This window comes from Vombatus ursinus, unplaced genomic scaffold, assembly GCF_900497805.2.
Source record: "Vombatus ursinus unplaced genomic scaffold, bare-nosed wombat genome assembly UNPS02014818.1, whole genome shotgun sequence".
NCBI lineage: Eukaryota > Metazoa > Chordata > Mammalia > Diprotodontia > Vombatidae > Vombatus > Vombatus ursinus.
In genome coordinates this window covers 13,474,154-13,490,142 of record NW_020954596.1, presented here as the reverse complement: position 1 = coordinate 13,490,142, position 15,989 = coordinate 13,474,154, and the positions used below count along the sequence as shown (strand labels likewise).

Below are 15,989 nucleotides of genomic sequence, written 5' to 3'. Positions count from 1 at the left end.
TAATGTCTTACTTTGTACTCCACTTTTTACATTGTTATATTGTAGCATTATCATATTTATGAATTCCAGAGTTTAGACAGATCTTTGAAGTTCACAGGATCACAGAGCTTAGAGATGGAAGAGACCCAAAGGTTATGGAGCCCAACTCCTTCATTTTATGAATGAGGGAAATTAGTCTCAGTGATTTGTCCAAGGTCACACATGCCATGAGTTTCAGAGTGAGAACCTTCTAATTTCAACCCCGGTGTTTTTTCCACTATAGAACACATCCTTCTGGTTTCTGTAGTCACTGAGTTCTTAATCTAGAGTCTTCGAACTTATGAGGTTTTAAATATATAGATAGATAAATAGATATAGATAACTGTATTTTGAAATAATTAGTTTCCTTTGCACTCTGTATTTTATTTTATGAATTTAAAAATATTATTCCAAGAAGGAATCCATATACTTCATGCTCCTCCCACCAAGTCATCTCCTCTGGGTTGTCTGGGCTGATAGCCTCTCTATTTGATTGCAAGCCCCTAGACACTAAGGACTATGTGTCTTTTTCATCTTTAAATCCACAACACCCAGTATGGTGCCTTGCACAAAATAGATATTCCATAAGTATACGTGAAATTAAACTGCCTCAAATTATCCAGTACAAAGGGAAGAGTCAGTCAAAATGGCACTTGGTAATGTATTTAAACACCCACCTCCCAAGAGTCTTATGGCATCCTGAACACTAACAAAATTTAAGAACAAAGACCTGCTAACACAGTCAAAGCCAAGATGAAATGTAAAACCAACTTGGAGGAAAAATAAATCAAGGAACCTATAAAAGCAACTCCAAGCTCAAGAAAAATGAAAAAGGCAATATAATCCATGACTGATTTAGGTCATCACTCAGAACAAAGCTAATCCACACCTATTATTCTTCAAGGAATGGAAGGCAAGTTCTGGGTGCCACAGGCCATAAGAGATTTCTCAAATGCATATTAAGAACTGAGGCACCATGTGGCGAGTCCCTGGTGACTGGATTGATCCCTGGGGCATTTAGCTCCACTGAGCTATTTCCTTTAGAATTAGCTTGAAGCAAATCAGTCACTGACACAGTCTCAATCAGAGGAACAGGATGTGACAGGTTGGGCTACTCACAGTGACGGCTAGCTACAGTATTCATTTCAACAAATCAAGCAGAAATGCCTGCTAGCTCGTTGGAAGGCTGTGACCTCCTCTCACGGGCTACACCTGAATGATTCAAACCCCAGGCAATAGACTTTTTACAAAGCTCAGCTTGCCAACAAGGAGAAAAGAGCTACATGAAACTGAATTGAACCTGGGTCATGTATTTCAAACCATGCTTTAATTAACTTAATACTTTAAAACATCAAGGAAAGAATTCTATCAATCAATCACGTAAACAGTGAAAGTACTTCTTCCTATCAACATGGATCTGTGTTATTATCGATTGTCATTATGAATTTTTTGAAGTTAAAAATGACTTCTGTTGGCCTTTCTGGTCATAAGCCACACCACACTTAACTAGCTAGATTGGTCCTTGAATGGCGGGCACAGTCTTGCATAGGATCTAACCTCAAAAACCATCCAATATGGGAGAATGAGCCAGAGCTTCACCCTACTAGTTTATCCATCAAGAACCCACAATCCCCTCCAGAATATGATGAGGTACTGTAGAAGAAATTTGGTGGAGTAATTAGCTATTTTAAAACCAGGTAAGGATAAATACATTTTAAAATGTTTCATGGTAGTAAGTAATGAACTAAATGTGTTTTTCCTAACAGTATTTTTAATACTTTCTTAATGAAATTGACTGCATAAAAAAAGGAAATTTATCAGTAGTTGACCCACATACATCCTGATTTCCCAACTACTTCCAGCCAGTAGTGTCCTTTTCCTTTAAACTTTATCTAGCACTTTGTTTAGAATGTGTCTAATATTGAAAACTATATAATAACTAGTACCTGTCTAATATCTAAAACTATCTAATTACTAAAAGTATTTCTCCACCAGACTATGGGTTTCACATGTCTAGCACAGTGCTCTACACAAAATACACTCTTCAAAAGTGTTTACTGAATTATATCATTTTCAGAATCATAGTGAAATAAAAAAAATTAAAATCTTATTTTATGTTAATTAAGAGATCAATTTTGATACTTATTTCTCAAAAATTAAGATGACTTCTACAAAATATTATCCTTTATTCTTATAAGGGAAGATCATGGGATCATAAATAGAGAACAAATGAGGAAACTAAAGTTCAGATAAGTTTCATGACTTGTCCAGGGTCATATAGGTAGCAGGAATGGAACTTGAAACTGCGGTTTTTTAGCTCCAAATCTCATGTTTTCCACTATAGCATGTTTCCATTGATAGAGAATTTTTGTCCATTACATTCTAATCTATGGCTCCACCAGTGGGCCACCACTTTGCTAAAATGATGCTCTAAATTTACTTAAAGGCAATGGAAAAACCAGAAAATAGAGGATGGCTTAAGGAAGAGCAAGAATTTGGGGTAATACCAAATGTCAGAGATATGGAATGGCCCCATGATCCCCCAAAATATTCATAACAGTACTTTTCTTGGAAATAAAGCAATTGACCATTGATTGGTTGGAAAATGGCTAAATAAATTATGGTACATTAATAAATTTTGAAAAATATTGTGCTATAAGAAAACATGAGCATAATGAATACAAAGAAGCAAGAAAAGATTTATATGAACTGATTCAAAGTGAAATGTAAGGAGAGTCAAGAAAAAATATAAAATAACTATAACACTGTAAACGGAAAGTTATAACCACCACACAATCATCGAAAATGAACATTGCAGCATGTAGCATCTACCTTGCATGGTTATATTTTGCTTTACAAATTGCTTTGCAGATCTTAAAGAATTATAGAAATGTTAACTATTAGTATTATGTTTCAAAAATATGAAGAAAAAATTTGATCTCAAAGAAGGTGGTACGGTGGAAATTGTGTTGGGCCTGAAGTCAAAAAGATCTGAGTTCAAATCTAATGCCAGACACTTACTAAGCTGTGTAACCCTAGGCAAATCATTTAATTTTTCTCAGTCTCATTTTCCTCATTTGTAAGGGTTATTGTGAGGATCAAATGAGATAATATTTGTAAAGCACTTAGCACAGTGCCTGGCACATAGTGGCCACTTAATAAATGTTTGTTTCCTTTCGTCCTTCTTTCCTTCAATCTTGACCCTCTCCTTTGTAGAGGGGTCAGACTTATGTAGTAGTGGAACAATGCATATGGTGTCAGTCTTTTTTGAATGTATTAATGCATTTTTCTGATTTTTTTCTCTTTCTTAAAAAGTCTTTTTTTAAAAAAATTAAAGGAATTAGAGTAGGCAATGAGGAAACAAAGCTATCATTCTTTGCAGATGATAATATGGTATACTTAGAAAATCCTAGAAAATCAACTAAAAAACTACTTGAAATAATTAACTACTTTAGCTAAGTTGCAGGATATAAAATAAACCTATACAAATCATTGGCATTTCTGTATATTACTAACAAAACCCAGCAACAAAGACAGAAAGAGAAATTCCATTTAAAATAACTGTAGACAACATAAAATATTTGGGAGTCTACCTGCCAAGACAAACCCAGGAACTATACAAACACAATTACAAAATATTTTTTTTCGCAGAAATAAAGTAAGATATAATTAATTGGAAAAATATCAGATGCTTATGGGTAGACCAAGCTAATAGGATAAAAATGACCATTCTACCTTAATTAATTTGCTTATTCAGTGTCATACCTACCAAATGACCAAAAATTATTTTATAGAGCTAGAAAAAATAATAAAATTCATCTGGAAAAACAAAAAGTCAAGAATATCAAAGAAATTAATGAAAAATGCAAGGGAAGGTAGCGTAGCCACAACAAATCTAAAACTGCAGCAATCATCAAAACTGTTTGGTACTGGCTAAGACATAGAGTGGTGGAGGAGCAGCTAGGTGGCACAATGGTTAGAGCACCGGCCCTGGAATCAGGAAGATCTGAATTCAAATCCGGCCTCAGACCAGACTCTTGATTTTTACTAGCTTTTTGACCCTGGAGAAGTCACTTAACTTCAATTGCCTAAAAAAAAAAAAAAGAACGAAAGAAAGAGAGTGGTAGATCAGTGGAATAGGTTAGGTACACAAAACACAGTAGTCAATGACCAACGACTATAATAATCCAATTGGATAACAGCTCATCATTCCCCTCTCCCTCACCTTCTCCCTCTCCTTCTATTTGGGGTTTACTGGCTAGACTTCTTTTTCAAAAACCAAGCCTTAAACCCAACTCACTCTGGAGCTCACATATTGGACAGAAATAGGCCCCTGCCCAAACACTACTTACTGGTTATTTTTTAGGCCTTCTTGGCTCAGAGTGAATGTAAATAGTAATTGTTTCTCTTTTTGCCAGCAACCCCGAGGGTGTTCCCCTTCCAGTTTGATTTTTTTTTTTTATCCCTTGACACACTTCTTGAAGAGGCCTATTCACTGAATGGGTGTTGCCTCACTCAAAGTGAGAACCTGAAAAGACCTTAGCTTAAAAGGGCCATGGTCTCGCATTGCATTCTGGGTCATCTCCAGTGTCCTGATGAATATCTGGCCACTGGACCCAGATGGTTCTGGAGGAGAAGGTGAAGCTGGTGACCTTGCACAGCCCTCCCTCACTCAAATCAAAGTCAATTGTAAGTCATGTCATCATCTCCTTGATGTTATGGTCCTCTTTGAGGATGAAGGACAAAACACAATCTACTGTTTGATAAAACCAAAGACTCCAGCTTCTGGGAAAAAAAACTGCTGAGAAAATTGGAAAATAATATGGCAGAAACTAGGCACAGACCAACATCTTATACCATATGCCAAGATAAGGTCAAAATGAGTACATGATTTAGACATAAAGGGTGAATTTATAAGCAAATTAGGAGTGCAAGGAATAGTTTACCTGTCTGATCCATGAAGAAGGGAAGAATTTATGACCAAACAAGAGATAGATAACATTATGAAATGCAAAATGGATAATTTTGATTACATTAAATTAAAAAGTTTTTGCACCAACAAAGCCAATGCAACCAAGATTAGAAAGAAATCAGAAAGCTAGGAAACAATTTTTACAGTTAATGTCTCTGATAAAGGATTCATTTCTAAAATATATAGAGAACTGAGTCAAATTTATAAGAATACAAGTCACTCCCCAGTTGATAAATGGTCAAAGTATATGAACAGGCAGTTTTCAGATAAAGAAATTAAAGCTATCTATTGTCATATAAAAAGATACTCTAAATCACTATTGATTAGAGAAATGCAAATTAAAACAACTTTGAGGTGCCACCTCATACCTATCAGATTGGCTAATATGACAAAAAAGGAAAATCATAAATGTTGAAGAAGATGTGGGAAAATTGAAACACTAATGCATTGTTGGTGAAGTTGTGAACTGATTGAACCATTCAGGAGAGCAATTCAGAACTAACAGACTAGGGCTATAAAACTGTGCATACCCTTTGATCCAGCAATACCACTACTAGTTCTGTATCCCAGAGAAATAAAAAAAAAGGGTGGGGAGACGAAGGACCTATTTGTTCAAAAAATATTTATAACAGCTCTTTTTGTGGTGGCAAAGAATTGGAAGTTGAGGCAATGCCCATCATTTGGGGGATTGCTGAACAAGTTGTGATATATGAATGTCATGGAATACTATTGTGCTAAAAGAAATGAGGAGCAGGAGGATTTCAGAAAAACCTGAAAAGACTTATACAAACTCATGCTGAGTGAAGTGAGCAGAACCAGAACATTGTACACAATAACAGCAACATTGTGCGATGACCACTTTGATAGACTTAGCTTTTCTCAGAATACAATGATCTAAAACAACTCCAAAAGACACAGGATGAAAAATGTTGTCTCCAAAGCCAGAGAAAGAACTATGGAGTCTGAATACAGATTGAAGCATACTATTCTCTCTCTCTTTTTTTGCTTGCTTTTTCTTTCTTGTGGTTTTTCCTTTTTGTTCTCATTCTTCTTTTACAACATGACTAATGTGGAAATATGTTTAATATGATTGTACGTGTACAGCCTATATCAGATTTCTTGCCACCTTGTGGGAAGGAGAAGGGGAGGAAGAAAAATATTTGGAGCTCAAAATCTTATAAAAGTGAATGTTGAAAACTATCTTTACATGTAATTGGAAAAAATAAAATATTATTAAGGGGGGGGACATCTTTGTTAACAGGGGTGGTTTTTTGAGCGGGAGAGGAGAGAAATAAAGGAGTAATTCATCTTTCATAAGCACTTCTTATGTAAGAACCTGCCATTAAGCCAATTGGGGGCCATCTTGACAGTCTACTTCAATTTCAATGGAATCCAACAATGGGAGGTTTCCACAGCCCATGCAAAAACTGAAACACCAACAGAATTCATTGATCACAGATCAATGCACTCTAGGAGAATGCTTGTTCTGAAAGATTTGAGGCCCTAGTCTGTTAAATTTTTCATTTGAAGTGAAAAGAATTGTGTTGACTAAAAGAGCCTGCTGAGAGTTATCAGGTAGCTATGAGGGACAATTATCTATCAATGCTACTGCTTTGGTATAGATGTACCCATGAGACAGAATCAGGACACTAAATTATGCCAGCTTCTGTTCAACTTGTCAATGCTTTATTTTCAACCCAAAGCAAGACCTGCTAAGAGCGATTCCACTGACTCTGATTCTCTAGCACATGAGAGCAACATAGTGACATGGAAGGAGCAGCAGCCTGAGGGCCAGGAGAGACCTTTGTTCCAATTTCATTTTCTGTGTTACCTTGGGAAGGCTATAGAACCTCTCTGAGCCTCAGTCTCCTCATCTGTAAAATGCAGGTAACAACACCAGAACATGTATCTCATAGGTTTGCATTTTATCAACTTTACAAGGCTATACAAATGGCAATTATTACTATTATTGTTATTCTTATAATGAATAATAGTAGTAATAACAATAAAGCAATGTGGAAAAATCATTGATTAAGATGGAAAAATAACACAATCACCTGCCACACACCAGAGAAGGATCAAGACATTCATTTGTTACTGTATAATTTACTTAAAAAAAAACTTCATTTATTTGCATTACTAGGCAGAGATCAGTCTAAATTAGGAGAAAATATAAATTCCAGTTTTATTTTTAAAGGAATTGTGTTATTGCTTCAAGTCCTTAAAGGATGTTGAAATTAAACTAAAAATGAATTGTTGACCTAACATGAACAAATATAAATCAATACTGTGTGTGATGAGGAGGAAAGGCAGTAGAGTTGGGAAAAAAAAAAACTGACTCTGGAGTTAGAGATCCTGAATTCAAATCCTCCCTATGATTCTTATTACCTGTATGACGTTGGGCAAGTCATTTGCCTCCTTGGTTCTCAATTTCCTCCCATGTAAAAAGTAAGACTACACTATATTTCTTGAGGTCTCCTTCAGTTCTAGACAAATGATCTTGTAATAAATGTAAATTCCAACATTTGGGCTCAAAAATATCAATTATACAAGCATAAAGGGAGGGAAGATATGGCTGAATGCCATCCACAGAAAATAACACAAAATAATAAATTATATCCAAAATAATAAATCATTCATAAAATAATAAATTATACATAAGATAAGTCATATACAAAATAACAAACGACATATAAAATAACAAATCATACATAAAATAAAAAAACCCTAAGAGCATTAGAGTATCAGCTCCATGAGTTGACAATGCAAAAATATGATCCAATTTCGGATCACATGAATATTTGCCTTCTGTGCATCACCAAGGAGGAGAGGGGATAGTCCTCCTCTGCTCTGCTCTGATCAGACCACACCTGGAGTGTGCCGTTTGGCATTTCACCTGTTTGGGTGCCAAGTCAGAAGATGCGGGGAGAATCTGAGAGAACTAAGACACGTGCCATCTGAGGATCAGCTGAAAGTAGGAAGGAATGTTAAGAACATAATAATCATAATAAATAAGGGCTCATGTATAAATAGCTTTTCAAAACTTTAAAAAGCTTTTCAAAGCATTATTGCATTGGATCCTTGAAACAACCCTGGAAGGTAGGTGCTATTACTATCCTTACTTTACAGGTGAGGAAACTGAGTCTTGGAATGGTTAGGTGACTTGCCCAGGGGTCACACAGCTATTTTCTTAAGCAGAATTCAACAAGCACAAATCTTTCGGACTTCAAATCCAATACTTTAGCCACTATACAAATCTGCTTCAATAAGACTAGAGAAGGGAGAAATTAAAGGAAACAAAATAGCTGTATGGGCCCACGGAGTAGAACTAGGAGCGAAGAAAAGAAACAGATTCAGGCATATTACATAGAAAAACTTTCTAAAAATAAGGGCTGCTCCAAGTGACTTCCTTAAGGGATCATAAATTCTCTAACACCAGAGTTCTTTAAATGGAGGCCAAATAACCACTTGGCCCCGAAATTATAAATTTGCATGATACACTATTATATATGTATTTGTACATATAAGGTAGTGTCAATGGAGGACCTTGAACAGCAGAGGAAATTCTCAAATAATGCCTAATGCTATAATTTTATTACATCATTAATGCTACCTTACATGTACTAAATGTTTTATAGTTTTGCTTAATGGACTTTCACAAATATTATCTTTTGATTATAGTTTAACTTTCTACTTTGGCTGAATGTTGTGACAGTTTCTTCAGGGCATCACCCCCATCTTACTTCTCTTTATATCTCCCAAAGCACTTAGGGTGGAATAATAATAATATTAAAAATAATTCATTTATAAAGCATTTTAAAGTTTACAAAGTGTTTCTCAAAGGTTCTATGAGACAAACAATAAAGAGGTGATTTTCTGCATTTTACAGAAGAGGAAAAGGATACTCTGAAAGATTAAGTTATTTGTCCATATTCATGTGGCTTTTAAGTAGCAGAGGCAGTTTCAAACTGAGGTCTAATGACTCACGTCCAGTACATTTTCTGTTATAACACACGGTCTCTCACCACAATACCTTATATAGTGTGGTAGTATGGAAAGCCCATTGGATTTGGAATCAAAGGACCCAGCTCCCCAATTTACCCCCTATCTTGAGTCTCAATTGTTGTTGTTCAGTTGTTTCAGTCATGTTCAACTCTTCGTGACCCCATTTGGGGTTCTCTTGGTAAAGATACTGGAGTGGTTTGTCATTTCCTTCTCCAGATCATTTGACAGATGAGAAAACTGAGGCCAACAGGGTTAAGTGACTTGGCCAGGGTCACACAGCTAGGCAGGTCTGAGGCCTGATTTGAACTCATGAAGATGAATCTTCCCGATTCTAAGCCCAGTGCTCTATCCACTGTGCCACCTAGCTGTCCAAGCCTCAGTTACCTACTCTGTCAAGGGAGGATGTGGCACTAAATGAACTTGAAATTCCCTTCCAGATTAAAATTATGGTTTGTTGGAACCACACAGGTAACTAATAAATAACATTTGTTGAATTGAAATGAATCTCATTTTGTATGTAGACCTAAGCTTAGAATCTTCCCTTTTGCATTCTCAGAATCACAAAAATTCTCAAAGTTGGAAGGGCCCTCACAGACTGTCCCTACCTGACCAAGAATGCCTTCTCTACCATCTATCCTCTGTTTGAAGACCCCTAGTGAAGGCTAACTCACTATCTCCTAAGAACACCTGTTCCACTATGGACAGCTCTGTCAGGAAGCTTTCTTAATTTTTTTCCGCTGTGAATTTCTCGAATAAAATCACCCATATGAATTTTAACGCATAATCTGAGATCATAGAATCACAGTGTCTTCATGGTGAAAGGAAACATCAGTGATTTCTCCTAGTTTGCCATTTTCAATTTGCAGATGAGGTCACATGGATAGCAAGAGGCCAATCAAACGCCGGTTCCTTCTTAAAATCCACCACCTCTTCCAAGGCACTGTTACTCACTTGAAGTGATATACTCAGGAGCTTTTCCTGGACTCAATGGCACAGCTTCTTCATAATAGCCTTCTGGGAGAGAAGATGTTGGTAATGGTGGAGGCCCACTGTCTGGCGGCTAAACGAGAAAAACAGAGTCCGAGATCATTATAAGGCCCAAACATAAATCAGTTAAATCAGTGGAAGTTGAATATTCATCAAGGACTTGCCAATGATAAGCCCTTCCTTCCTGCCTACCTGGATAACACTTTGCTGATCCATTAGATTTTTAACTGCCCTTTGAGAACTAGAAATGCATTTTTTTCTCTCTTTTCTTTGTATCCTCAGAACTTATCACAGTGTGTGGCACATAGTAAATACTTAAATACTTCTTGACTTAACTATGAAAGATTCACAAACGTTCTGGTGTTCTCCACCTTCCTATTAACTTTATATTACTAAGGTTTGATATTTAGACATAAAGTAACAAAAAAAAATTCAACCACCTGTGAACAGTTCAGAAAACAGGATCCCAGAACTGGAAAGTAATTTTAGAGACCACAGAGTTGAAAGGGTGCTGAGAGACCATCTAGTTCAATCCCCTCATTTTATAGATGAAGAAAATGAGGTCCAAAGCAGGAAGACGCCTTGCCAATGCCATGGTCAAATGGGTAAAAAGTGAGGGCCAAGATTTGAACTTGGGTTTTCTGCCCCAAGCCTAATGATCTTTATCCCAAATAGTGAGCCTCTTGCTTCTCTAAGAGCAATGATGTAGAATAAAGAAGGGGAGTGGATGGCACTGCCACCTGCCACCTCCTAGTCCTCTGGCCATCCCAGCAAACTTCAGAAGGAGACAAGGCAGTGACTAGAGACTGGGAGATCTATTGGGAACAGCTTAGAAAATGGCAAATAGAACCTACCAGTCCAGGATTCCTTATCTAGACAACAACAGCAACCACATAAATGTGGCAGTCTCTTAATTGTGTATAAAGCCTGTTGGTGGTGGTTTCCCTCGTACCCCAACACCACCCCCAGATGATCTTGTAGGGACAGATAATTTAAGTATTATTATCCATTTTTCATTCATTTTTTTTTCAAAAAAGAGACATCATTACTTCCTCCTACAAACCTCTTCTGAGACACTGAAATTCTTGTGGCCAAGAAATCCTTTTACAATGGCCCATCTCCCTGCTGGAAGAGCATCCCACCTCTCAGTTTCCTTACTTAGAGCAGGGATAACTCATTGTCTGCCACCTGCATGAGATTTTTTCCTATACTTGAAGATAGCAAGCTCCCTTCCACCCCCAGTATTCTATTCCCCAGACTGCACATACCTCTAATTCCTCTGGACTTTCCTCACAGGGCTCCTTTCCCAGTCCTTTAATCATCATGTTTTTCTCCTCTGGCCTAGCTCCAAGCCCTCTACATCTCCCCTAAATTAAGTCCAAAATGGTACACAATATGCTATGGTCAGCATCAGGCAGGCCCCTGTTAAATGTTCTTGCTCATACATCAAGGAAGTCATAAGGTTTAAGTGATATTAATTTTCATAGCATTTTAAGATTTATTACATAATTCCCTCATGATAACCCTTTGAGGCAGATAGGACAAGAATTATCTCCCTTTAACAGATGAGGAAACTGAGACCCAGAGAAATTAAGGTGCCAAATGTCATATAGCTAGTAATAATAATAAAAAAACAACAATAATAACAGCTAACATTTGTGTTGTTGTTGTCGAGTCATTTTCAGTCATGTCTGACTCTTCATGACCCCATTTGGGGTTTTCTTGGCAAAGATACTGGAGTGGTTTGCCATTTTCTTCTCCAGCTCATTTTGCAGATAAAGAAACTGAGGCAAACAGGGTTAAGTGACTTGCCCAGGGTCACACAGCTAGTAAGTGTCTGAAGCCAGATTTAAATTCAGGAAGATAAGTCTTCCTGATTCTAATCCCAGCACTCTATCCACTGCACCACCTTGCTTCCCAACTAACATTTATTTAACACTTATTATGTACCAGGTACTGTGCTTTACAATTATTTACAATTATTATCTGATTTGATCCTCACAACAAGCCTGGGAGGTAGGTACTATTGTTATCCTCACGTTACAAATAAAGAAACTTGGGCAAATAGATGCTAAATGACCTGCTCAGTAAGGGTCATAGCTGGAATTGGAACGCAATCTCTCGATTCCAAAAATAATACCCTTTCCATTATGCCAGAATGAATCTCTAATTCAATTAATGAGAAGGAATAATCTTTCACCGCTTTTGGAATGGAGATAGCCCCATTCTTCACATGAATAGCTAGTTTTATGAATAGAATTCATACAAATGATGATGATGATGATGATGATGATGATGATGATGATGATTAAAAACTAGCATTATTATAGTGCATTAAGGATGGCAAAGTATTTAACCCTATAACAATACTGGGAGGTAGATGCTATGATTATTCCCAGTTTACAGATGAGGAAACTGAGGCAGCCAGAGATTAAGTGTCTAATAAGTGTCTCAGACCAAATTTGACTTCAAGTGTTCCTGACTCTAGTGCTCAATATATTGCATCACATAGCTGCCTATAATGATGACCTACTGTGCTCAATGCACTCTGCTAGGCACTATGGGAGGACAGAAAGATAAATGAGACACAGTGCCTATTCAAATGGGACTTTTCTGACAGCTCTTCAGGATTTGGAAGATGTGGCAGAGAATATGATTTGATCTTCTACCAATGAGCTCATGAGATCTATATCATATGAGATTACACACTGATTGAATGACCACTGCTCTGATTGGGAAGGTGCTGTCTCAAGTTCCTTCTAATGCTAAGATTCTATGACTCCCAAGATACTTATAATCTAATTAATTGGCTAAATAGTGTGACTTGAGGAACACTGCTTTATCTCATTTGATACTTACAGCAAAACTAAGAGGTAGGATACTATAGCTTTATCGTTCCCATTTGACAGATGAGGAAAGCAAGACTGAGAGAGAAAGGAATCACATCTAAGATCACAAACCTAATAAATGGAAGCACTAAGATCTGAACTCAGGCCTTCAGATTAGAAAATAGAAACCACCAGGCATTGCAATCTATCACATCATTATAGCCACTATGATGATGATATTGTGTGGTACCTTCCATCTCTAATCTTCCCTTTCCATTTTCTTCAGTAACCTTAGACATTAACTCATCTGTGTTCACCAGCTGAACCCTGTGCTTGAATTTATCATTAGCGTGTTTTCCTTGGCTAAGCATATGAAACAAAAACCAATAATAATTTTTTTCTTGAAAAACTTGAATTTGACCATAGGGTTCTTAATCACTTAAAGAAAAATAAAGAGGTTTAGTTTTGAGAGGATTTTTGCAAGAAAAGTCTGACCTTTTCCTTTCCTTTGGTCCAGACAGAATGGAGACAAATGACAAAACACAAATTACTAAATTACCTTTGTATTAACTGACAGATTTTTTTAATGTCAAGATAATGTTAAAATGGAAATCAACTGTGTTCTGCTAAAAAAAAAAAGTTATTACTGTGTGGTGACCTCCTTTAAGGTCAACATGTGTTCTAAGAGGAAGCTAGTTTCTTAAAAAATGTTTCTACTACTAGTGGTTAGTGGAGTCCTTTCTTTAATCTCAAAATTATGTTAGTGGTTTTAAAAGCCTCCTTCCATTCACTGAGTAATCATTTATTAAGGGTCTACTATGTGCTGAGCTCTGTGCGTGGCACCAAAGACAAAAAGAAAAAAGAAAAAAAATGAAACTTTCTACCCTCAAGGAGCATACATTCTATAGGGGCCAAAGAACATGGAGAGATATGAGTAAATTCAAAATATATTCAAAGTATACAAAGTAATTTCTAGGGAAGGGAGAGGCACATAGTGATTAGGATTGGGGAATAAATCAGAAATGAATGTTCCACAATTGTCTCCCATTTCTAGATTAAGGAGGCATGTTTCATCATCCTTTGCCTAGATTATAGCAAAGCATTCCAAAATCCCATGCTATTTTTGTTGACAAAGTAGAAGGATGTAACCTAAACAGTAGTCAAATTAGGTAAATTAGCATTTGGTTAGGTGTGCATCCAAAGAGCAGTCACTGGTGGTTCAATATCAACTTGGGAAGGGAGTCTCTAGCTCAGTGGTGCATCCTTCTCCTCTATTGTTTGGCATTTTTGTCAGTCACTTGACTGCAAGTATGGACTGGTATATTTTCCCAAGTTTACATATTTCACAGGGCTGGGAAGGATACTATTATGCTGGATTACAAAATTGGGAAGTAAAAAAGATCTTCAGGTTAGAAGCTTGTGCCAAGCTGAATAAGATAAAATTGAATAGAGATAAATGTGGTCATTGAGATAAATGTAAAATTTAACAGTTGGGTTCAAGACATTAACTTCACAAGTGCAAAATGATCAGGTGATGGATTAGGTGAGATTAGAAGAGATTTTGGATTAAATGAGACTAACCAACAATTCATTTGCAAAGGATCCAGGGGTTTCGATGGGCTAGGAGTTTCACATGAGTCAAAAGTGTGTTATAGCAATCCAAAAAGCTAAAGCAATCCTGGGTTGCATTAATAGAGTTAGTGTCCAGAAATAGGGAGGATGAATGCTATATTCTGGTCAGACTATATCTAGTGCATTGGGTTCAGTTCTAAGTCTCAAATTTTGGAAAAGTCTTTGAATAACTAGAAACCATCTACATGAGGGTGACCAGGATGACAAGTGACCTTGTGATCATGTCACATGAGGACTGGTTGAAAGAACTGAGAATGTTTCACCTAGAGAAGATCAGATTTGAAAGGTAAGATAGTTTTCCTATGGCTGAGATGAGACTAGATTAAATTAGACTGAGGGAAAAACTACAAGTAATGGGTAGAGGTGGCAAAGAATCTAGTACTAGGCATGTACACCAAGGAGGACATTGATAAAAATTAGAAAAAAGTCACCCCACACAACCAAATACATCTAGCAGCACTTTCAGTGAAAGCAAAGAACTGGAAACAAAGAAGATGTCCATCAACTAGAGAATGGCTATACAAACGGTACATGAATGTAACTGAATATTACTACAGAGAATGCAGAGAAGAGAAAGAATAGCAGAATCTGATACAGAGCCATGAAAACAATACACATATGATAACTACAGCAATGTAAATGGAAAGAACAACCAGCATAAAACAACCAAAAGTGAATGTGACAAAATTACAATGAACAAGAGGTATGAAAAGACATCCCCTACCCCACTCCTTTTCAGGGATGGGAGCTCTACACAGAAATGGAGCGTTGCACATATTTGTGGAATTTTTCTATACTAATAGAGTTTTGCTGATTTTTTTTTCTCTTCTTCCTCTTTGTCTTTTTTTTTCTTAAAAAAATACTTCTTATGTACACTGGCTCTCTGAGAAAGAGGAAGTGGAGGGATATTGGGAGAAATGTTGACAACGTAAAGACAAAAAATATCAATAAAATTTATTTTTTAAAAAACAAAGCAAGGTTATTATAAATGAAACCTCAAAAAAGTGGCAGAGAAACACACCTAGGCTTAATTAATATAAGGGAAAACTTCCTAACAATTTGAGCTACACAGATGTAGAACCTTGAGAGATAAGCAACTCCTCCTTCAGTACAGACTTCAAGCAAAGCTTGAATGATCATTTCACAGGTATCTGGGGGTAGCGGGGGGGAGGGGGGAAGAGGGGAGGCAGGGATGATTGTTCAGGTATGGGTTGACCACTAAGGTCCTTTCCAACTCCAGTTCTGTGACTCGCTGCCTTTCAAGAGCTTCTGACTATATAAAACAAAAGTCTCCGCACTAGATGACTTGTTGCCGCAAAGGGCCTACAATGTGTATAAACCACTATTAAAAAATAATAATCTTAGACAGTTTCCTCTACTAAGTGGAAATCCCTATATAATCCAACACTTAGCACAGTACATGCATGATATATTGTAGGTGCTTAATAATGCTAGTGGACTTACTGTTGCTACTATTAAGTCAAAATCTTTCTGGGAAATAGACAAAAGGGGTGTGTGTGTGTGTGTGTGTGTGTGTGTGTGTGTGT

At 36.8% G+C, this 15,989-nt stretch overlaps 1 protein-coding gene across 4 annotated transcripts in view; it reads right to left on the bottom strand.

Moving 5' to 3' along the window:
• AFAP1 (actin filament associated protein 1) overlaps positions 1 to 15,989 on the bottom strand; it is a 243,348-nt gene that overhangs the window by 122,569 nt on the left and 104,790 nt on the right. For all 4 annotated transcript variants that reach the window (XM_027836596.1, XM_027836598.1, XM_027836599.1 and 1 more), the window contains exon 4: positions 9,947 to 10,055. In XM_027836596.1, the coding sequence (XP_027692397.1) occupies positions 9,947 to 10,055 (109 nt within the window). The remainder of the gene's footprint in view (positions 1 to 9,946; positions 10,056 to 15,989) is intronic.